This window comes from Herpailurus yagouaroundi, unplaced genomic scaffold (assembly GCF_014898765.1).
Source record: "Herpailurus yagouaroundi ecotype Mexico unplaced genomic scaffold, PumYag 77, whole genome shotgun sequence".
In the NCBI taxonomy this organism is placed as follows: domain Eukaryota; kingdom Metazoa; phylum Chordata; class Mammalia; order Carnivora; family Felidae; genus Herpailurus; species Herpailurus yagouaroundi.
Genome location: NW_024412388.1, coordinates 63,387,194 through 63,405,513, shown reverse-complemented (window position 1 = coordinate 63,405,513; position 18,320 = coordinate 63,387,194). Strand labels below are relative to the sequence as shown.

The following is an 18,320-nucleotide window of genomic DNA, read 5'->3' as shown; positions in this document are numbered from 1 at the left end:
GTGGCCTCTTCACTACATTTAGCTATGGAGAGTCTGCTCTCCCAGTCTTTCAGTAGTTTTCTGGGTTTTTACACTGATGTGGATGTTATCTGGTTGTATCCATGGAAAGAAGTGAGCTTAGGGTCCTTCCCATCCTTTTCCCCAGAAGTCAAGTAAGCTTTTATCAATGAAAAATCCGTTGTGTCAACCGGAACCAGTATTAAATGTCCTTTTTCATTCTTTACAAATATATAAACATTTATTAAATAAACTATATACCTATACTTCCTTTTTTTTTTTGGAATTCTTTATCTTACGAAAGGAAAGACTTAGTTTTGACTGTTACTTGAATAGATTTTTTTAGCATTGAGTGAGATTTATTTCTGTTTGTTTTATTTTGCTGAATGCATGCATTCCAGATCTTTGCAAGTGGAATATGGTTAGCATGAGAGAGACTGATTTGTGTTCAAGGACATGACCCTAAACTCACCATTGGGTGGAAGAGGCCACCTGTGAAATGATAAACAACATTTTTCTTATCCAGGCAACTGGATACAGGGCTGCTTCCAAAAATGTTTCTACAGCAGAAGTGTCATCAACACAGATTTTCAAATTCGGTATCATGTGTCCTATTATCTGCTTCATTGCATTTGTAAATTGCTTGTGTTAAAAAGCCATAAGCACAATTTGGCAGGCCTGTTTCTCACATATTAAAACAGTTAAAATGTACCTTTAAGGGATACAAAATAATGATTTGAAAGCCAACATTCCCAACCAGCAAGTGTTTAGGGAATGTCTTAGCTGCCCCAAACAGATTTGCAGTTAATTTTTAAGTGTCAGTGCGAGCAGTTGGTCTAATCACATTTTCTCCTTGACAGAGGGCTTTTTAATGGCTGCAACTTCTGACTCAGCCCTAGAGCACAACAGGAACATGCTTTGCAAATGTTGAAATTGAGAGCTAATACTAGATAATAATGCTTGCTCCTGGTACTTCAGTAACATACATTTCCTTGATAGGAGTGAAAGATAATTTTCTTGAGTAAAATTTTCACCCATCTTTTACCAACCTTTGCTTATCTGCTATGAATTACTCAAGTAGTATTTTACAAATAATTTCTCCTCTGTTTCTCTTATATACACCAACCCCACCCCCACCCCTCTCCCCCCCACACACAAATGTATCTGCTTAGCTAAAAGTGGTCTTTGGAAGTTATTTCTAAGACAGTGAGAAAATTAGGGGATGATTGATCTAGATTTGTATCGATTGCTATATCACTTTGTCATTTGGTTTTATTCACCAAAATAACCCAGACAATTTAATTTTAGAGCCTGTGCTCTTAACCACCATACAATATTGACTTTTATTTAATGAAGAGGGTGATGAGGATTCTTTGTAAGTAATAGAGATTACTAAGAGGAGGTCAGAGCAGAACCCCATGATATTCTCCTAATGCTTTTCTCTCCTCTTCCCCTGTTAATTTCACACACTGGGCTTAAAACAGCAAGTGTCAGAAGAGTCAGTGGGAAGTGGGTATTCTTTTGCAAGCAAAAACAATGAATACTCTAACAGTTTCATCTTAACCACGTGAGCCTGAGTATGTGTTTACTCTGCGGCAGTGTCATTGTTTACATTCAGTGGTTGTTTGCAAAATTAGCCTATTAAGTACACACTAAAAAGAGGAGCATGTTCTTTATGCTAATCGATACATAGATTTGGGTTTTTTCCTTTAGTTAGTGCTTGTCCTATAGAGTAAATAAAACGTTAGGCAGTATCTTATTCTTTGTTTTGTTTTGCTTTGGCCAGGAAGACCTCAAACGATTTCCCATGAAAAAAAGGTGCATTTGCTAGTAGATATTAGTGAATATTCCATGTAGCATTTTCAGATGTAATAAATTATGTCAATTTTCAGGAATGATGAGAGATCTTCCTTCATATGAAGTAAGGGTATGTTGCCAATTATGGAACTACAATTAAGCAAACACCAAGATGAGTGACACTGAATATATGGTGACCTTGACTTTTTCAAGGAAAATTTGAATAGGAAGAGAACAGCGCCTCTGCTGTGGGTTGTATGCTGACTGTGACAACCTTATTATGCTAAAACCATCTCTCTGTAGTTCATTATAGAAAATAACCCAAGATACTGCCTGTCCATCCACATGTGACAGCCTGTGTATGCACCACAGTGTTTTCCTTTTCCTTTCTAGTACCCACCATGCCCTACCCCACACAGGGCCTTTTTCCATGTATCCCTCTAATGGAAGCCTCTTTGTGCCTCCATTAGTTTTTCAGGTCTCAGCTCCTGCATTACCTCTTCAGGGACATCATCCCCGACCTCTCTCATTTGGTCATTTGCTTCTATGAATCCCTGGCTTTGTGCCATTTATTGCTTCTTTGCAGTACTTGTCAGAATTGAAATTTCATGTTTGTGCAATTTATTCATTAAGATCTCTTTCCCCCGATAGACTCTAGGCTCCTCTAGCAAGAACCTTTATACAACCAGGGTCTAGCATAGTGCTGACACATAGTAGGTGCTGAAAAATATTTGTGGAATGAATGAAGAAAAGAACAAATAAATTTCTGTCCTCATTATTTCTAACTACTTCTTTACCTTAAAAAAGCAGAAAGACACATCTTCTAGTGTGAATCAAAACCTTAAACAGATCATGAATAGTGATAGGCAAACATCTAGAATAACTAGAAAAAGTATGTTAAGGTAAGCAGCTTAGAGTCGGTTTTGCTAATAAAGAATACAACAAAGATGCTGTGAAAAACTGATTTAGTTTCTTGGCAATTTGGCTGTTTTTCCATTTTCTTTCACTTCCTTGGGTTTGTTGTTGCTGTTGCTGTTGTTGTTGATGTTGTTGTTGTTGTGTGAGTGTGTGTGTGTGTGTGTGCCTATTTAATCTTTCTTTAAAATATGTTTTCCCTCTTTTACCTTTTACTCTCACCCCTCCCATTTCTGACTCTGAAATATAGAATGTGTGTCTTTCGGCTCTTTTCTTTTGCCGTCCCTTGTGGCAGTAACTTCTGACAAAAGAGGATCTGAAATCTTTTATCTCTAGTTATTCTGTTTACTCTTTTGTTCTTAATAAAGTCCTAAACGTCTTGTTGAACATATCTACAGTTCTAATCTTGGGTAGTCTTGTCAGTTACTGAGAATATAGGCTGAGTATTTTTCCTTTTCCCCTCTGGTTTCCTTCTCTACCTGCTCTTCACCCTCCTCTGTTCCGTAAGAGACTCGTATGTAAATCATGTGGATTACATCAACAGGCTCTCTTGTCCTGTGGCTTCCTATATGGTTTTGCTAGTGAGAGGTATCAACAGTAGATTGGAGGGTAGGAGAAGGGGTTTGTGAAATGTATTCTTTTGGCTCTCTTGCTGGTGGGTCACTTCAGGGTAGCTATACCTCTCTCCCTAAGGCTTTAATTCTTAAAAGTTTTGCTTTTTTTCATTTGGCTTCTCTTTCTGAGTTTGGGTAACCTTTTCCTTCTTTGTCCCTTCAGGCATAGAGGTGGAAGTGACTCCCAATTGTTGCCATCCTCTGGGTTCTGTACCAAGTCTGGTTTCCCATAACTCTACCTATAACTTTGTAAATATTTGCTCAACTCTTTACAATTACCCTGTGTGAGTGTAACCTGTATTTCCTACTAGAATCCTGCTGTATTCTAAAAAAAATAACAACCTAACCTTGACAGGTATTGCTTCCTAAGTAGTGCTTTAACTGGATTTTCCATAGGGTATTCACCTGTTCCATAAGGCTGGCTGGTTCAGGGTTGGTCATTCACTGCTAGCAAATTTGTCACATAAGCACTGTTAGGATCCAAGTCAGCCTTTCTGAATAAAACTCCATGTTATCCTAATCCTCACATAATCTTCATCCCTGTTGTCATGATCACTTTTTCACAAAATCGTGGAATGAGTGCTTTAACCTTTGATTATTGAAAGATACTTCTACACAAGGGTCTTGACTAAGCAACTGCATGGAACATCAATATCTTCATATTCTAGGTCCATTTTGAGGTCAGTCCTTCTAGTTATTTCTCAAACTTCCTTGACACTGATTGTCTAATGTTCTTAATTTACAGTTCATGATAACGTGACGAAGTTGTTGGCTTCTGTTCATAAATAGATTGATGATTCAGCTCATCTCTTCTTTCAGCCAAAGTAGATAACGAGGAAAATTTCCCTTGATCAGTGCCAACAGATCCTCCATAGCCATCTATAAATCTGGTTTAATTTTATCTTTCCCAGTCAACTATCATAGGGCCCTTTTCATGAGTCATGGGGACTTGTTAAGACAGTGCCTCAGGAGTCAACACACTATTATTGTGAGCAATCTTCGTATGTAACTTTCTTGTGCCTTCATGACCTTCTCAAGCACTATATGACTATACCTCTTCTACTCAATAATGGAGTGCTGCTGGGCACAGCTAATTTTAGGCTTGATGGATCAGATAACATCCAGTTTATGATGGGCTTCTTATGTCATTAAATGATCATTCAGAGTCCAGGAGCAACTTCTCAAAAGAACTGTTATTTGCTGAAACAACATGGGTTTTCTCCAAAACCCTGGGAAATTCCACTTGTGATTCTCAAAAAGGCATCTGTCACAGGCCCCATACAGCATCCTGTTCTGACAGATAGCTTAAGCACCATTGAGTCCATTATGCATATAGATTTGCACAATAGCCTGGATTATCTGAAAAAATTTTATTCTCTGGGCTGTACTCATATCTTGCAGGTGATTAGAGTTGTGCCTCTTTCTTAATAGAGAATGCAAGGTGCAGCAACTGATCTTTCACTTTGAAAGAGATAGGTCTACTGGACTCCTAAGGTCTCTATTAGAAGACTCTTGCATTTCCATGCGATTTATTTCCCATACATTAGCATACATAAGACTTTCTTTTTTTTAATTTTTTTTAATGTTTATTTATTTTTGACAGAGAGAGAGAGACAGAGCATGAGCAGGGGAGGGGCAGAGAGAGAGGGAGACACAGAATCTGAAGCAGGCTCCAGGCTCTGAGCTGTCAGCACAGAGCCCAACACGGGGCATGAACTCACGGACCGTGAGATCATGACCTGAGCTGAAGTCGGATGCTTAACCGATGGAGCCACCCAGGTGCCCCAGCATACATAAGACTTTCTAAGGCATTGAGATTACATGCTTTCCAGTATTCTCCAGATCTTTTCTTTAGGATGCCATCAGTGTAAGGAATATGCGTGGTATCCTGTAAAGATATTATCAAAAGCCTGCAGACTAAATTGTGGCAAAGAGCTGGGAAGTCCTATGACCTTGAAGAAAGATAGTGAGGATGCAGTACTATCTCTGCCAGGTGAAAGCAAATTCCCTTGGTGTTTTCTACTTATTGGGAAAGGGAGAGAACTTTTGTCAGATCAACTGTTGCATCCAAGGTGGCAGAGGCCACTTTGATTTGTTCTAGTAGAAAGACTACAACTTTTGAAGAACAGTTAAAATTGAGGTCATGACTTGGTTAAGTTAGAGATAATTCATTACCATTCTCCAGAAGCTATCCTCTCTCTGCACTGGCCAATCAGGGTGAAACATAGTTTCCTTAGGGAGATTGTGTTAATTATACAATAGTATTCTACTAAATATGAATGTGTTCACTTCTATATCTTCAGAGTCTTTGTGTGCCTATCACAAGTAAGGCCCAATAAATGAATGACTAAATGGATGGAAATATGATTGACAATTCAGTATGAATGAATGAATGAGTGGGAGTTTCACCATATTCTAGATTGGCATTTTAAAGCTTTTCATATTGACTTTAGGAATTATTTTTTTAATGTTTATTTTTGAGAGAAATAGAGCACGAGAGGTAGAAGGGCAGAGAGAGAGACACACATACAGAATCCAAAGCAGGCTCCAGGCTCTGAGCTGTTGGCACAGAGCCTGACATGGGGCTTGGACTCCTGGACCACGAGATCATGACCTGAGCCTAAGTCAGATGCTTAACCAACTGAGCCAGGTGCACCAAGAATTAAAGTTAATAGATATTAGGTAGTGTATAATTAGTTAGGTCCTAGGGAATATCTAAATCAAGTTGAGGAGTCCATGTATTAAATCATGTAGTGAAGAAACAAAAATTACTAAAATCCTAGCAATTGTAGCTATAAGTTAAATAACATAGCAAAATAAATCAAATAGAAAAGAGGATTTAATTATTATAAATATTTATATTGGAGAAGAGAAAGATAATTTAACTGAGTCCTTCAAGTATATAAAATATTTCTAAAAGCTGTGTGGTAATTAGTTCTCTATTGCTACATACCAAATTACCCTGAAAATTGACAACATAAAGCAAGGAATGTTTCACATGTCAATTTCTGTGGTCAGAAGTTGGGAACAGCTTAACCAGGTGGCTCTGGCTTTGAGTTCATGGCTTCATGAGGCTGTAATCAATTTTAAACCAAGGCTGCATTCAGCTGAAGATTTGACTAAAGTGGAGAATCTGCCTTCAAGATGGCTCACTTACATTAATGTTGGCAGGAAGCTTCAGTTCTTAGTGACTGTTGACAGCTATGTGGGCTTTTCTATAGGACTTTCCGAGTACCTCAAGCCCTAAAGCTAGTGATCTAAAGGAGAGCAAAGAGTAAGCTGCAATGCCTTTTATGACCTACTCTTGGAAGTCACCCAAATGTAATTTCTGCCACATTGTATTCATTAGAAGCAAGTCTAGTCCAGACTCCACAGAAAAACGTGAAATAATTTATGGACATGTTTGAAAGTCACCATAGATAGTGATCAGCTGAATAAAAGTAAATGGGAGTAAATTATAAGAAAGAACTCCATGATAGCATATCCCCCCATAAAATCTGGAAGCAAAAAAAGATAATCTGGGATATGTGTGTGTGTGTGTGTGTGTGTGTGTGTGTGTGTGTGTGTGTGTGTATACATACATACATACATATATGTGTGTGTATATATATGTGTGTATATATATGTGTATATATACACGTATATATGTGTATATATATCTCAAATTATAAGAGTGTGAATGAACATGCAAATCAATGGATCTCAATCAAAGCAGTAGGACTGCCTAGGGAGTTTTTTTTTTTTTTTTGATTGTCACAGTGTTTAAGGGGAGTACTCCTGGCATTTAGTGGATGGGATCTGGGAAAGGTAGATGTCTTGTAATATCTAGGATAGTCCTACACAACCAGGAAATGTCCCATTTCTTGCCGGACTTTCCCATGTCCCTCTCATGGAGATGACAACTCATTTTTAAGTAACAAATATTATTTTTGCATAGTTTCAGTAAATACCAAGGGAATTTGAAGAAATAGTGTAATTTTTTGTTAAAATAGACTATAATTTGTTCATTTAGGAGACGTCTATCACTGACAGCACACTTGTATTATTTAAGTCTCCTACACAATACACCTGCATCTTCTCATAGTTATAGCTGTTACATTCAGTGAGCCTATTTATAGGTGCATGCACTGACTTAATTCACTGTCTTTTGATTTAGTCACTTTTGAGCATTTGCACGTCGATATGCACACTATTTAATTATAAATTTTCTTTTTATTTCTCATTTACATTATATTAGGACATGTTATGGATATTTTATTTTATTTATTTTTGAGAGCGAGCATGAGCAGGGCAGGGACAGAGAGAGAGGGAAGGATCCAAAATGAGCTCTGCGCTGACAGCAGAGAGACCGATGCAGGGCTCGAACTTACAAATCATAAGACCATGACCTGAACTGAAGTTGGGTGCTCAACCAACTGACCCACCCAGGTGCCCCATGTTATTGATATTTTAAAAGAAAGTCTATATATGGGTGAGTATTGTTGCCTGTATTATTTCAAGATTGTAAAAGGAATGTGGCAAAATATTAGTTATAAAAAAGGATGCATTGGGCATAATGGGGTTAGAAAAGGACTGACACAAAAATATGTGATGTTACGGCACTATTAATCACCTTATATGGAAAGCCCTTGACAACTGTGGAGAAATAATCTAGAACAGATCTGTCTGGGAGAAACAAAGTGTGAGTCATCTATAAATTTTCCAGTAGCCATATTTAAGAGACTAAAAAGAGACAAGTGAAATTAATTTGAATAATATATTTAAGTATGACTATTATCATTTCAGATATTCTCAATATAAAAATTATTGAAATTTTTATACTTTTTTTTCTGCATACTGTCTTTAAAATCTGGTGTGGATTTTACACTTATTATATGTCTCAATTCAGGTAAGCCACATTTACATGCTCAGTGGACATGAGTGCCTAATGGCTACCATATTGTACAGCACATTCCTAAAATTGCCATGAATAGAGAAATTCCAAAAAAAAAAAGGAGTAAAATGTGAGAAATCCCTTAATTTATTAACACAAAACGCTGCTGTTGCACATCTCCTTGTTCTCCTCCTTTTTTTCCCCCAGTCAAGTTCTTCCAGTGCAGGTGTGGGAAGACAGGAACTGATGGAGAAGATAAAGAAAACTAGGGGTGCCTGGGTGGCTCAGTTGTTTGGCTCAGGTCATGATCTCCAGGTTTGTGAGACTGAGCCCTGCATCAGGCTCTGTGCTGACAGTGAGGAGCCTGCTTGAGATTCTCTCTCTCCCCCTCTCTCTGCCCTTCCCCTGTGCATGTGCATGCTCTCTCTCTCAAAATAAATTTTAAAAAATTAAAGAGAAAACTAGATATCCTTGACTGTGGGGACTTGGTTGAACTGGCTCTTGAAGCTTCTAGGTCACAGATTTGATGTTACAGCTCAAACACAGATGATCTGCAGCACAACTTCTGTGCCAGAGTCTGCCTGGAGAGGTGTAGCAGCAACTCAGTAAACACAGCCACCTACTGCATTTCAAAACTACAGAAACAAGAAAGAATTCTTCCCTTGATAATTAGATCTCCCCCCCTCCTTCTCCTTTGTTCCCAGGCATCCGATGCCTCTCAGCCAGATACTCTCCCTCTTCTGCCAAGTACAAAGCTTTTTCTTTCCAAATGACAAAGGCTCCAAAATTACCGGTGTCATCTCCTTTCCTACCATATGTGTCCAACATACTGCTGATCCTCATGTTGCTGACATCCATATTGTTTCCCACTGTTAACAGGCTCATTCCTAATTTATCCTTTAGTGGGTAGCATTATAGCTTTGATAGCTCAGTGGTTTAAGCTTGAGCCTTAGACAGCAACATACCTGAATTCAAACCCTTGTTTATGCCACTGAAAAACTGTGTGACCTTGAGAAGTAAATAAAATTCTGAGCTACAGTTATCTATAGAGTTAAGGTGAAAATGATATCAACCTCATAGAACTATTGTGAGACTCAAATGAGACAATGGATGTAATACTTTTAGCATAGTACCTGATACATTGTGAGCAATTAATACACGGAAGCTCTTATTCTATTGTTTCCTCAATCTGTAATTTCTTCCCTGCTCCTGGCCACCTGTTTGAGTCCTAGTCATTTTTCAGTCTTTCCCAGGTCCCATCTCTTCTCTATGGCTCTTGCAAATTTTATCGTCTCCTTTTCATGTGTTTCTTAAGAAATCTCACATAAATTGACTTCTCATACAGCACACACAATGGCCATTTAGCAAATTCTTTGGTTAATTGATTTATGAAAAAGGGAAAGGAAATCATAGCAGATTCTGCTGATGTCCTACCCCACATTCCCTCGGTTCTTCAGAGTTTGCTTGCGGCTATGGTAGACTATGTCATCACGCCCACCAACAAGCATGTTCTATATGGTTCCTCAGAAGGTCCCCAGCAGGATGGAGTCACCATGGCTCCCAACAGTATCCCACTTGTTAATATGCCCTTTTTTGGCTTTCTTCCTTCCCTCACTCCCACTTAAGCTTCCTAGAATTATCTCCCAAATTAACCTCACTGTAGCAAAGTCCTTGTCTCAGGGTTTGGTTTTGGAGAAACCTAAATAAGACAGGAACTAACATTACCAAGTCCATACTTCATGCCAAGCAATTGGGCTTTCTATTATATTATCTTCTTTCATATTCCCAACATTCTTATGGGATTTGGCATTATTATACCCATTTTACAGTAACAAATTAGAAAGCCAAGCCTGAAACAAGCAACTTACTCAGGGCCATAAATATATTAAGTAGCCAACCTAGCTAATCTAAATACTCCTTCAGGTGCCATTTCTGAATTAATATTTGTATGGAAAAGGGATAAAATATTTCAGGGCAAAATTTAAAAATACATTACAGAAGATAGGTAAAATTGAACCTCTTAGTTTTAGCCAAAATGTGACAAAAATAATATATAAAAACAATATAATTAAATAGTATCCAGAGACATTGTCCACTGAATGCTTAGATGACATTTAAATTCTTTATTTATAGTCTACTTTCTTCTGGGAAATAAAGACAAGAAGATAAGGCAGCAGAGGACTGCCTGAATGTAGTCAGATTTTGTAAGACTATTAGAAGATGAAACCTATTTGGCCTTCATGACATTGAAGAAAGAATGAGACACAGGAGACTTTTCTGGGTACTTAGATACTAAAGGAAAGATGTGGATGAGAAAAATTGTGAAAAATTTCTCTTCCATATTATATGGTTCTCATTCAGAATTGATTTTTTTGTATCTTCTCAAGTCACACAGGCCATGTACATAAGGGTGACTGAATTATCACATGAACTGTCAAATCCGATAAATGTGGGTGAGGATATAGCTGGGCACATGTTAAAGGAAGCAACGGACAAAGAGATCTGTTTTCTGTATGCAGAGGCAAGTAGTACTACATGACCAATGCATTTTCTAGAGTTTTTAGGGATTTTTCAAACTAAAAAAGTTTAGAAACCTTCAGTTAGATATTCTGTAGTCTAGCTGTCAGTCAAGTTTCTAATTCTTGGAAAATAAGCGTGATGAGTCTGTATGAGGTAGAGCCCAGCATCTTCCGGGAAAACAGAATCAAGTTTTTGTTTTTGTGAAGTTTGAGAATACTTGGTATTTGTAGTAAGCTTTGAGATTAACAGACAAAATGTACAGCAAATCTTTATTATATATTGCACTAAAGTTGCTAATATTTGCCTTTAGAATGTCACGTGAAGTCAGAAAGAACCAGTTAATGTGAATTAGGCATTACAGTTTCATTCCTTTGAATTTTTTAATGGTTTTCACTTATGTATAACCCAAAAGGATGACATCATAATATTGGCTGTAAATTTATTAGCTCTCCTATGAAGTCATCCAGTTTTAAGCCTTAGAAAAAGTATCTTTAGCCAACCAAGCATTTGTAGTGTGCCCTCTAACTCACATTCTAATAAATGTCATTTTCTAAATGCATTACCTCAGGTTTTGGCTACAACCCAGATGAATCCTGAGAGATTAAGAGAAATGTGTTTTCTGACTGATTCATCCATATTTTATTTTACTTTTCATTAAGAAATTACTCTTTGAAGAAAATCAATAATCTCCTGTGACCGAGGGGAGAGGTTAATGTGTTGCAGTGATGCATTCTAATTTCTCAAATCAGACTGCCTTTAGTCGGCTGTTGCTGATAGAGTTTTTGTCTTTTCTTGTTCCTGCAGCCTGGGTACATGGCGACCCCAGGAGAGTGGCCTACCCTACAGACAGCAAGGGCCACTTTTGTGGCCAGAAGGGCACCCCCAATGAGTGAGTATGACCCCCTTTCCTTTGTCTGGTTTTATTGTCTAAGCTGGAACTTAGGAATTGTAACCAAACCAACGTGAGTTTGCTCCTTGGTGAGTCACAGATAGAAACTACACCAAGTGAGTTGTCACACAAAGGAAACTTGATTTGTACCAAATAAGGAAATCGCAGGAATAACTTCCAAAGTTGTGACTCCCTGGGTAAAAGTGAAAGTGTTCCTTTTATTTAGGGTCAGGATGAATATTTAATAGGGAAGCCTTGTCATTGTATGTAGAAGTGGGCATACGGTCACACATGTACCTTAAAGAAACATGCCTATATGTATATTATATGTTATGTAAATGAGGCTTGTGCTCCATGCTGGGCAGAGATTTTAGTACTATAATTAGGTAAAGGTTATTGTTGGTAATTCCAGAAGTCACGCCATGGTCCATTTGTGTTGGAGTGAGTTGTGGGATTAGCTCAAACTGGTCTGGGTGGTCTGGGCCAGCAGAGCTCTTCCTCAGAAAGTCATTATTGCTTGAGGGGTAGTTTTGTTTGCCATCACAGGATGCTATGCCCATAAGGTCCTTTGTCTGAGTTAAGAGATAAGTAGAGCTTAAGGGAAATGTGGGACAAGTGTTGGTGGATACAAGCATGTGAGCAGTAAAGGCCAGGTTTTGGGGTCTAGCTAGTGACAAAATCACTTTTACATTAATCCTAGTAAGCTTAGTAAGAAGATTAAAATTCATAAAGGAAGTTTTCCCTCCCTTTTTTCCTAGAGACAATTTGTAAGGAATTGGGAAATTTCATACTATATAATTTAGGACAAGTTGTCATTGTTATACAGCATTTTATTGGGATGCATGAAGATTCTGCTTAGTAAAAGTATAATTATGATGGATGAGTTGGCCGAATGATTTTATCAGAAGCCATGTTTTAAAATTCCTTAGGAAATGGCCTTTTGGAAGGCTGAGTTCTAAGTAGCCAAACAGTGCAGTTAGAATTGTTTTTGCCACAGTACCTACTGGCAAATCACTTTACTTCCCAAAGGGGTGCACACAGAAAGTCTTCAGCGAGTGGTAGGTTTTTCAAGGCTACTTGGCTACTAGAGACAGTGACTGACTAGCTGAAGCAAACAAGGGAGAATGTTTTATCAAATTCCTTTCTAATGTTAATCATAACAAAAGTTTCCAATTTCTGAAGGCAAGTTTTCTATTTTTTTACCTTAAAAACAAGACAAAACATAAATCTCACTTTTTAAACAATTTTTCTCTTTCTCACTGGTCCATTTCTTGAAATACCTGGGTTTTTACTAGATCTCCAGTTCTTCATAACCAATTCAGTTTCTATAAAAGTTGGTATTGAATGGATGAAAAACAAAACAACAGCCCTTGCTACCACTAAAAACAAGAAAAAACAAGGCTCAAAACATTGTGTGTGTGTGTGTGTGTGTGTGTGTGTGTGTGTGTGTGTGTGTGAATATTTGTTGTGTTACTTGTGTTGCCCACCCATAACTTGGGAGCTTATTATTCCAAGAGATGTACAAATTAAATAATAGATTCAGGAAAGGGTTAATAAAATTCACAGAGTAGAATCATTACAGATAATAATAAAAAAAAAAAAACCTAGACATTGGGTAGTGGGGCAGGGGGGAGGGTCAAATCCTTAATCATGTCAGATTGAGTTTATGGCAGACAAGCTGACCTGTACAAAAAGGTCCTCCTTGCCTATCAGAGAGTGGATTAAATCCTCAAGTAGGGTGGGAATTCTTATTTTAACCTCAGTAACTCAAAAAATCCTAGACATTGCCAACAAAACTTTCATACTATGAAGGACAAAGAAAGCACCAGGTAGTAAAAAAAAAAAAAAAGAAAAAAAAAAATCCTACACATGTGTCTCTAGCTCTTAAAATAGGATATTTTTAAAAAGGCCTCTGTAACAATAAGTGTTCTACACCTAAGCCAATGACCTACTTATTTCCAACAAAAATGGGATATCACAAATTTCAGCACATAAAGATTATTCAAAGACAAAACAAAGCAAAATAAAGATATGTTCGTTAATGTCTTATTTATAATAACAATGTGTTGGAAACCATACAGAGATCCAACAATATGTAGATGATAGTAAATTAGGACTTCTCTCATGTAATGGAGTCATTAAAATTTATGTTTATATTTTCAAGGAGTGATTCTATTGATTTTCCTTTATAGTTTCTGGATCTTGTGTCATGATTATAATTGCTTTCCTACTCTGGAAAATAACATTCACCTATATTTCTGTAATATTTTTATGGCTTCCTTTTTTATATTTAAATTTCTAATCTACATGGAGTTTCTTTTTTGTAGAGGGACTGAAGTAGTAATCAAATGTGTTTCCAATTGCATATGCAGTTATCTCCAAATAGTTGTGAATAATATGCTCTTTTCCCCTCTGATTTCTGATACCATATTTATCACACAATAATTATATAATATATGATTTATATTTTTTCTGTATCTGTGCTATTCCAATGTATATTTTTAAGCTTCTCAATTGTTATAATTCTTATAATAAATGTATATTAATTTGAAAACTTAATAAGAAAGTTCAAATGATAGGATTTTTAATAGTAAGCGAAAACATTTATGAAAATATTATATTTTAATCACTTAAAGCACTGTGGAAGTATCCTAGAAGTGGCAGGGAGAAATAAATATAAGTATAAATTTGGAATGTGATAAAGATGAGATTTCAAGTCAGTAGCAAAGAGATGAATTATTAAATCATACTGAATTAATTGAAATGCTATTTATGAGTATAAAATAGATATTTATCTCCTACCTTACACCAAAATGAGCCCTGAAAATTTGAAGATTCTGTATATAAAATATACAATAAAGTAAGAGAAGAAAATTCAGGGGTATATTTATAGAATTATGGGGTAAAGAAGTCTTTATTTGAAAATATATTACCACTATATTACCACTTTTCTCACTGTATACAAAGTTAAAAGATAAATGGCAATCCAGAAAAAAATATTTTCAATGTATATATATCTGACAATAGGTCAATAGCTTTATTATATGAACTACTGCTACAGAATCAAGGAGGAAAACACAGTAATTCAATATAAAAGTTGGTAAAAGTCGTAAACAGAAAACAAATAATGGTCAATAATAATAGAAAGCACTGTTCACCCACAGTTAAAGAAATGCAAATTAATACATTTTTTTTTTTGCTTATTAGGTTAACAAATTAAAAACCTTAAAATCTGACAGTGTTGATCAAAGTGAGGAGAAAAAAGCATATCCTTTTCTACTGTAGTAGTGAAATATAATATTTATCACATTTTATCAAACATATGGTGTCTGAATGTAATATCTCACCTGAGTGGATGGGGCCTCCAAATGTGGGATGACAATCACGTGGAAGCCGGTGGCACAGACAGTGAAAAGAATTCACCTGAGGCAACAAAGGAGAGAGATGTTTATTGGTTTATTGAATATGGAGCAAGGGAGCTGTGGGCAGGAGAGCAGAGGAGAGGCTGTCTGCAAGGAGGGCAGTGGGTAGGGACTGTTTTTAAAGGAAGAAGGTGAGGAGGTACAGTGACCTATGGAATCTCCCGTTTTGGTAACTATGACTGGTTATAAGTAGCCCATTTATTGGTTAGGGCCTATGGATATTCTGAGGTAGGCTGCCTGATGGGCCTGTCTGTATCCAGCCAGGGGGTTTTGGTCACTTTGGGCCCTTCTACCTCAATCACGTTCCAGTGCTCAAGCCTGTTGTCTAAAAGTGGCTTTGGGGTGCCTGGGTGGCTCAGTGGGCTCAGGTCATGATTCTGGAGCCTGCTTCAGATTCTGTGTCTCCCTCTCTCTCTGCCCCTCCCCTGCTCATGCGCTCGCTCGCTCTCTCTCTCTCTCTCTCAAAAATAAATAAATATTAAAAGTGGCCTCTATACAATATTTATAAAATTTGTATATTCTTTCTGATTTCAGCAGTTTTCATCCTAGAAACTTATCTAGTGGAAATTTGCATAAAAATTTTCTGATGTTATAGTGCTATAGATACTATGAAATAGTAGACATTTGGGGCGCCTGGGTGGCTCAGTTGGTTAAGCGTCCGACTTCGGCTCAGGTCATGATCCCACAGTCTGTGGGTTCAAGCTCCATGTCGGGCTCTGTGCTGACAGCTCGGAGCCCGGAGCCTGTTTCAGATTCTGTGTCTAGCCTCTCTCTCTCTGACCCTCCCCCATTCAAGCTCTGTCTCTCTCTGTCTCAAAAATAAATAAATGTTAAAAAAAAAAAAAAGAAAGAAATAGTAGACATTTAGGCTATTTCCATTTTATTACTATCAATAGGAGATTGATTAAATAAATTATGATATAGTCCTATAATGTATGTTTACCAGTCCAAAAAATCTTGAATATAAATGGGTAAACTATCATTTAATTAAAACACACACAAGTAAATTACTATTGTAAAATGCATTAATTTAGGCATCCCAAACAATACAGTCCAGAAAATACTTGTTGGACTGTAACAGGGTATTTATACTTGTTAGTGTCATTATGTACACACAACACCACTAGATTCTCCATTCTCAAAGACATTCTTTATAACTAAGTGTAAATTCCATGTTAAGAGATGGTGTGGTAGTATTCGGGATGTAGAATTTGGCTACTGTGTGCTTTTTTTTTATCCATGCCTAACCAAAAGGATGCTAGGTGAAGCACTGGGGGTTTTCTAAAATGTCGAAACAGATGAAAAAGGGAGACCTCAAAGGAAATGGAGTGCTTTGTTGATGTAACTCTCTCTGCCTGTTGAGTTTTAGGGAAGTTATTCTTGATATTTGAGTATGCTCCTTTTCTTGGGGATTTCCACTCAATTGATTTTGATGCCACCTTCTGGCTACTACAAAAACTTCAGCTTATAACAAGTGCTTAAAACAATTTTGAATATTGTCTGATGCAGCACAGTTACCAAATTAGATTAAAATACCATCCCTTATTATAAGGTTTAAAGAAACAGTAATATTAAGAGGACAAAACTCTTCCATTTAAATTTTGCATCAATCTGGCATCTAAGTCAAGCAATAAAACTTGTCTTCAATTTGCTGTAGAACCTCCCATAAAATGGCAGAGTTCTCACAAATTTGTTTGAATACACTACAAGTCCAGGTGTACTTACTACCTGATTTAATTTTTAAAATCTACATCAATACAATAAATACATGTGAAAGTAAACCAAACATTAATGAAGAGCATATAAAAGCAATAAAAGCAATAAAAGCAATGACCTTCTGTCCGCACTCCTTACCCACAATTTCATTCCACAGAGACCATCTCTTCTCTCTCTGGTTCTCTTAGTAAGTTAAGGCTGCTATAACAGAATGCCATAAACCGAGGGACTTTTAAACAACAGAAATTAATTTCTCACAGTTCTAGGGACTGGAAGTCCAAGACTTGGGTGCCAGCGTGGTCAGGTTCTTGGTGAGGACCCATTCTCCACCCTGAGGACAGCAGTCCTCACTCTGCATCCTCAAATGGAGGACGGGGCTCTCTGGGGTCTCTCATAAGAGCACTAATCCTGCTCACAAGGGCTCCAGTCACATCCCAAAAGTTCCATCTCCTAGTACTATCACATTGGGGGTTAGTATTTCAATAAATGAATTTGCAGGGGAACACATTCAGTCTATTACACTGGTCTTAGTTCTTCTGGTGTTTTTCTTTTTTACATAACTAATATACGTATTCTTTTGTTTTGTGCTTTATTAACGTTAGAAGTAGCCATTGACAGCCTGCTATGAAAAATATTTAATTCCTTTATATTATCTCTTTTCCTGATCCCATCTTCCTCCCTTGTTTGCAGTTAGATTATTAACCTTTAGATTTTCACATAGTTACTTTTGTGATTTTAAATAGTATACTAATGCCTCTATTTCTTGTTCCATTAACTTTTGTCAGTGTTTTGACTTCTCTTTATAAAAAAGGAGGATATTATCCTGCTACTCTTCTCTCCCTCCTTCTTTTCCATTTCACCTTCCACTTTCTATATTTACCCTTTATAGAATCAAATTTGTCATTAAGTTCAGTTCTGCAACTTTAATAGACCTTTCATGTTCTACTGGTAGAACTACTGGTAGGTTGATTCTAGAAGTTGGAAACAAGAGACTTTTATTTTGTTATAACTGTGTAAATGTTATTCAATACCAGGCCATTACATTTTCACGTCTACTAGGTCACTGGTATTAAAGCCAAATCTTATGCTCTTTTAGTGGCTTGGTATCATCCCACATTTTTGTTTGCTTTAACATAGGGCATTGACATTCTTTATAATATTTTATTTGCCAGCAAGTTCTTTTCCTTTTAAAAAAATTTTTAATGGACCTGTAGTTGACTTCTAATGTTACATTAGTTTCAGGCGTGCAACATAGTGATTGGACAACTATACATTTCTGTATGCTCACCATGTTAAGGGTAGTTACCACCTGTCATCACAGAAAGTTCTTACAATATTATTGGCTTTATTCCCTATGCTGTACTTCTCATCCCTGTGACCTATTTATTTTATAATTAGAAATGTGTACCTCTTAATCCCCATTCACCTATTTTGCCTATCCCCTTATCCCTTCCCCATTGGCAACCACCAGCCTATTTTCTATATTTACAAGTCTGTTTCTCTTTTGTTGTCGTTATTTGTCCAATTGTTTTGTGGTATATATACACAATGGAATATTAGCCATTAAAAAAAAAAAA

General features: G+C 36.9%; 1 protein-coding gene across 7 annotated transcripts in view; it reads left to right on the top strand.

The window, feature by feature from the left end:
• Window positions 1-18,320, top strand: part of SLC44A5 (solute carrier family 44 member 5) — a 380,599-nt gene that overhangs the window by 286,892 nt on the left and 75,387 nt on the right. For all 7 annotated transcript variants that reach the window (XM_040470674.1, XM_040470676.1, XM_040470673.1 and 4 more), the window contains one exon: window positions 11,521-11,605. In XM_040470674.1, the coding sequence (XP_040326608.1) occupies window positions 11,521-11,605 (85 nt within the window). The remainder of the gene's footprint in view (window positions 1-11,520; window positions 11,606-18,320) is intronic.